General features: G+C 38.5%; 1 protein-coding gene across 1 annotated transcript in view; it reads right to left on the reverse strand.

Moving 5' to 3' along the window:
* The window catches only part of LOC107671515 (phosphatidylinositol 4,5-bisphosphate 3-kinase catalytic subunit beta isoform-like), a 100,327-nt gene that overhangs the window by 36,902 nt on the left and 57,133 nt on the right, over positions 1-6,292 (reverse strand). The window contains exons 11-17 of the mRNA XM_016464436.1: positions 6,278-6,292; positions 5,915-6,045; positions 5,472-5,522; positions 2,855-3,043; positions 2,629-2,750; positions 2,398-2,541; positions 2,186-2,285 (exon numbers count right to left, since the gene is read on the reverse strand). Coding sequence (XP_016319922.1) covers positions 2,186-2,285; positions 2,398-2,541; positions 2,629-2,750; positions 2,855-3,043; positions 5,472-5,522; positions 5,915-6,045; positions 6,278-6,292 — 752 coding nt within the window. The remainder of the gene's footprint in view (positions 1-2,185; positions 2,286-2,397; positions 2,542-2,628; positions 2,751-2,854; positions 3,044-5,471; positions 5,523-5,914; positions 6,046-6,277) is intronic.

Raw genomic sequence — 6,292 nt, forward strand, 5'->3', positions numbered from 1 at the left:
CCATAGAATATTCATACTGACAAACCTAGTGACTTTTTTGGATAAACCTTAGCTATGGTTCAGTTGGAAGATTTCGCCAATGCTGTCCCGCGAACGCGAGGTCTGACTTTCAGACCTTGTCACCTCTCTCGGCGTCTGTTCTGTGCAGTGAGCGGCAGAGAAGCAGCGCATTCAGTTGGCTGCACTGCAGCCGACTCGTCAATAAAAGTACAAAACAGCGTTTCCTAGCACCTGTCACTTACTGATTGTTTGGAATTATAAATATGAGCGTAGTTCGTCTGTTAATATCACATGCACTTTTTTGTTTGTTGTTTTTTTTAGTTTGTTACTCAGACGCAGGCAGTGCGCTGCATGAGACAAAAAAGGAATATAGCCAAAACAACCGCATAGCCGCTCTTTAGTGTTAGATGATTTTATCAGACGATGCCATGATTATAAATGAGAGTGACTCCTGGTTAACATGTATTAAAAGGGGTCGTGTTTAGTCACTATTTAGTGTGGTATTTTTTGACAATATTCACTCATCATGACAGTAAAATTGGGCATTCTAAGTCAATATTCTGCAGTATTTCCTCTCTCAATCAGTAGAAAATATGGTTAACACCCGGTCATGCATGAAAAAAAAACATACCGTCATGTACTGTGAAACCGGTATAATTTTGAAAAATACCGTGATATACATTTTTGGTCATACCGCCCAGCACTACTAGTTGGGTGTGGGGTCAGAAAGCCTAAAAAAAAAAAAACTCAAACCTCACCACATGTTGTTCGGGATGATTTCAAGAAAAATCCTCCTCACTCATTCAAAAACAATCTCCAGCATATTCAGTTGTGAGACACAACTGGAACTTCAAACGGGACTGATGGTCAGATGAAACTTAAAAATTAGCTTTTTGGCAGCCAACCCATCAGATAGGTTTGGTGCAAACGGATAAAAAGTACCCCATGCCCTGGATCTTTAATGTTGTGGGCCTATTTTGAACTAGAGGTCCTGGACATCTTTTTCAGATACATGGCATCACTGATTCTATCAAATACCAACAGATAAAAAATCTGAAACTGACTGCCTCTGTTAGAAATCTTATAATGTGCCATGGTTGGATCTACCATCAGGACAATGATCCAAAACAAACATCAAAATCAACACAAAAATGTGTCACTGAGCACAAAATGAAGCTTCTGCCATGGCCGTCCCAGTTGAACTGAAGAGAAGAAGCACCAACATGGAGCTGGGAATCTGAAGGATCTGGAGAGATTCTGTATGAAGGAATTGTCTCTGATCTCGTCAGATGTTCTCCAAACTCATCAGGCATTATAGGAGAGAGCTGTTATCTTGGGAAAAGGAGGTTGTAATAATTGGGGTCCAATAATTGTGGCCAACGTGAACTAGAGAAAAACATTTATTTCATAATGAGACCCCCACCCCACTTTCCATTGTTTTACTTAAATGATAGGTTAGAATTTTGTGAATCTTTTGAATGAAAGATCAAAAGGATAAACAATGCAGATTTATTTTCACAGCCACCTTTGCTCATATTTACCAAGGGTGCCAATATTAGTGGAGGGCACTGTATGTCCAAATTTACAGTATATACTTCAAGCAATTCTAACAACTCCAAAACTTTACTATTCCATGAGGCCACAGAAGAGCAGTCTTGAGTGACAAGAAAGTTGTAAAATTAATATATAAAAATATTTTTGACAAAGCATCACAGAAGAGGTGACTCATTCTGTGATCATCTGGACTGTACTTTTGACTTTATTGTGAAATGTCCAGATGTCATTGTCAGCAAGCCTTGTATTTTAAGCACTGTTCCTCTTTACTGATACAGTGTGTCCATGTTTGGCATTTGCTCTTGTTATTTCTGACACTGTTCCCTTTAACATATTACATTTAATATGTTCATTTAATAATATTTAACTCACTCCTCAGAATACAAATTATCTAATGTCCATTATAAATGCTCATTTGAAATGAACTTAATATGACTCAACTTTGTAGCTGTATTTATAGTTGGTTTGTAAAGACTTAGTTTTAATGTTGCTTTGACCCCATCTTCTGGCTACATCTATAATATGATTATAGATCATACTTTGTATGATCTATATACTGTGTGTATGTGTGTGTGTGTATTCTGCTTTTAAAATACAATAAACTTAAATGAGACAAATGAAAATGTTGCACCTGTTTTTTGAGAACTTCTATGTGTGGGATGCAGCCTCTGCAGTATGCTTCCAAAATCAGAGCAAAATGAACTGACACAGCTGGCATGAACATTTCAGACCTGTAATGTACAATACACGCAATCATAAACTCTAGCTCTGCATAAGCATACTGAAATACAAGGTGAACTAAAGTATTGACATATTCAGGCTTCTTCACATGTATACACTTGCCTAAGATGCCAGAAGAGGAAATGGCCAATCTTGCGGCTGGACTGAGCGCGCTCCAAGAGGAAACGGCTAAGGGCACAGTCATAGTATGGCTCATAGCGCAACACCTGTACAAGCTGCAGTAAATACTGCAACAGCTCATCATCGCTAACACACAGAAACAAACATTTGAGAATTCAGCATTTCTTATGAGGTTCCTTGACAATGTGCTCTCTGACAGCGTGGACTTCTCACCTCATATCTCGAAGGCAGTAGACCGCAAATTCTCTTACATATTGGTCAGGGTAGTTGAAATCCAGAAGTTCTAGAGCATCTCGAGGGCTTAGTTTAGGCCAAATCTGCAACAAAGCCTGTAGCTGCAGTACAAGAGAGAGAATTTTGAAAGAAACATCGCAGAAGTTTCAACACGTCTGTCTGTCTGTTGGTTAATGTATAAGTGTGTGTATGTCTGTTGGTATACCTGGGCCATGTCTTCATGTTTGCTCCATTTGACAGACAGCAGCAGTTTGGGGAGAGACTGAGGAAAGTTTTCTCTGCAGTCGTAGCGAAGCGTCCAAATCAGATCTTTCTCGTTCTCGCAAAGCTGAGAGAGAGGATCCCTCTCCATGATCTCCTTTAGCTCTATGTAAAACTTCTTACCCCCACGACCCTACAGACATTCATTTCACTTTATTAACAAAGACCTCATAGAAACAGCAGTATTTATATGGAGGTAATAATATTAAAAGGGTCCTATTATGCTTTTTTACATTTTCAACTTCCTTTAGTGCGAAATGTTGCTGCTTGTGTATGAAAAAGATCTGCAAAGTTACAAAGCACGAAGTCCACTTTCAAGTGAGTTATTATCTAAATCAGTCAGCACTGTTTCTGAACTCCCTCAAACACCTCGATTGCAGTCCTGGGTTTTCTTCTGGGAATATCACAATATTCCACGTTCAAATAAATCCCACCCAAGGCATGTGCTAAAAAAAATAAAAGGGGTCGAGGCCTGATTGAGTTTCATTAGTAGTGTTTTGTCGCCTTCTCCAAGAGATGCCTTTTCATAGATCTAATGCTACATTCATATGTGGTTTGAAATCCTATTCAAATCGCATTTCTGGAAATCCGTTTCAGTCTGGCCGGATTTTGCATAGCTTTTTCATGTTCTCACGCCATGTAAAACGTAAACACGTCAGATGTTGTTTGTAGAAAACATGCTTAATGTCTTTGCAGAAACAAGGTTGTGTTGTTGCGAAGTGCAAGTCAAGCGGAAAAAGACAATATACTGCTAGTCTACACACCTCTGAGTTTTCAGACCGACGGAGACGGCAGCATCGATTAAAGTTTCCTGCGTTTCTGCTGCTGCCTCATTAGACGTAATAATCCAGCGCGACAACAACATGTCGTCATGTTGTAAGACAACATCTGTATTGCAAACTGTAATGCTGTTATTGCTGTTTTTAGTGTAGGCACACCAACACAATGTCACTGCCATAGAAACCAATGTAGATATTGAGTAAAATGGAAGAGCGCAACAGGACACACAAATCGGAATTGAACAGGTGTGATACACAGTGTGGACCAGTGTTTCCAATGTTTACATAATATAATAACTAATATTTTCAATAAATATAAAAAAAAAACCTGAACATATGAATTATTTTACCGTTATCTAAAACATCCCCATGTAGTAGTGTCTGTACACTACACATGTGTGTAACTGTAAATGTCTCTGAGTTTTGTTACCGTTCTGTGCTCATCATCTGCTATTACCACCACTTAATCAAGCCACTCTTCTTTAAAGCATGATGATGTTTTATTACACATGTCATTACGTTTGCTTTAGCTCTCTTGTTTTGAGCTATTTCGTCTGCAACCATTACATTTCTACAGGGACTGATTTGGTGCACATCATTCTCTTTCTAGGAAAGTGCCGAAATTTGCACCCTGCCAGATTATGCACCCCCTAGTATTGGTAGGTTTAGGAGTAGGTGTGGGGGAGGGGTTAGGATTAGAGGTGGGGTTGGGATTAGGCAATCAGGTAGCGACTTCAACGAGGGGGTGCATAATCTGGCAGGGGTGCAGAATTCGGCACAACACCAGCAAACCGCAATCATTGGCTCTATAGCGACAACGATTCTATAGCGGTTTGCCCAAGCATTGAATTATTTACTAGAATTCAATCAAATGGCTTTCCCAACTAATTTTTGTGTTTGTCCTGTGCGCGGCATATTATTTCTTCTGCGCGGTCGCGACGTAAGAAGTGTGCGGCCACGCACACGCGCAGCTTAGAGAGAACATTGGTGTGGACAGTCAATCATTTAGATCAGATACCAATCGGTAATGGACAAAAATCAGATTTGGACTGACAGTCTGAACAAGGCTTAATATACTGATACATGTGCAGTTGTTTACCTTTACAGACATAACCAACTGTGTTTGTGTGAACTTTGTGTGTTTTTCCCATGCATTTGTTTGTATTTGACAGATGACATGAAGGAGCCTGCTTTCTGTGCATGCACTTAGAAAACCATATATTAGAAGTTTAAATAAACAAAGCTTTAAATGCATGAAAAAAAATAATCTTTTCATGATGACAAAGAACTGCAATATCACGTCAGTGCATCTCAATGAATTAGAATGTCGTGGAAAAGTTCATTTATTTCAGTAATTCAACTCAAATTGTGAAACTCGGCATGTCACCATATTCTAATTTGTTGAGATAGTGAATTGGTGGGTTTTTGTTAAATGTGAGCCAAAATCATCACAATTAAAAGAACCAAAGACTTAAACTACTTCAGTCTGTGTGCACTGAATTTATTTAATACACGAGTTTCACAATTTGAGTTGAATTAATGAACTTTTCCACGACATTCTAATTTATTGAGATGCACCTGTACATGATAATCAAAAACAGAGATGTTTGTTGTTGCCGTAGTAGACCTATATTACATAAAGGGGCATAATAGAACCCCTTTAATGGATGATATCTATAGATTTGTTAAAACTTGAATCTACAACAACGTAAAAACAAGAAGCTGTGCATTATCTAAACTGTATTATTTAACCTTAAATGTTGAATGGATGTAACATTTTACCATTGTCATGGAATCACTGGCTCCAGCTATTTCTGCAGCTTTTTCCAGGATCTATGGACAAAAAAACAAAAAACAAAACAAATTATATCAGAACATCTGGTAACATGACTTTGAAGTGTTGCCTCATGTTTGCTTATGAATGTGTGCAGTCACAGACCCAGATGGCACCCCCATGTCTAATGCACACAAAAAATGGTAAGCATTTGCTAAAATCAGTGCCAAGTAACTTCTGGGTGTGAAAGTGCACAGTCAGTAAATTGAATGTGGCTAGTCTAAGGGCCTATATACTAGTAATATATAGTAAGCTTGTTACTAGATATCCACACTAAAAACTGTTTTTGAAATTCTTTCTATAAATTAAACAATTCGATTAAACTCAACAAAGTGTCCAAGTAGACGTGTACATTTGTGAGTTATGCTCATATGTGTAAGTATATGCATACCTTGTCAAAAACAGGAAATACAACAGGTTGTGTTGAGTATTCTGGAAAGCTTATATGTAGTTCTGTGGCATTTTCTGTGTATGGATTGGTCTGAATTGTCCCAATAGGGTTCAACATCTCTTCCAGCTCATCTGCAACACACAGAAAAAAAAGGCATTTCCTGAGCACATTTCCTTCCTTTACAAGACATCAGTGCCCAACCTTACACAAAATGAAGTATTACTCACAGATGAACTGATAACTAAGTTTTTTTTTCAGCTCCACAGACACACACCCTATGACACAACTGTCCAGCAGTTTACACAACCATGTGGTCACAATTAAACCCTAGTAAGCTAAGAATATGAGCGTGTGTGTTCTCACCAGGGAAAGAGGTCC

This window comes from Sinocyclocheilus anshuiensis, unplaced genomic scaffold (assembly GCF_001515605.1).
Source record: "Sinocyclocheilus anshuiensis isolate Anshui unplaced genomic scaffold, SAMN03320099.WGS_v1.1 scaffold3827, whole genome shotgun sequence".
NCBI lineage: Eukaryota > Metazoa > Chordata > Actinopteri > Cypriniformes > Cyprinidae > Sinocyclocheilus > Sinocyclocheilus anshuiensis.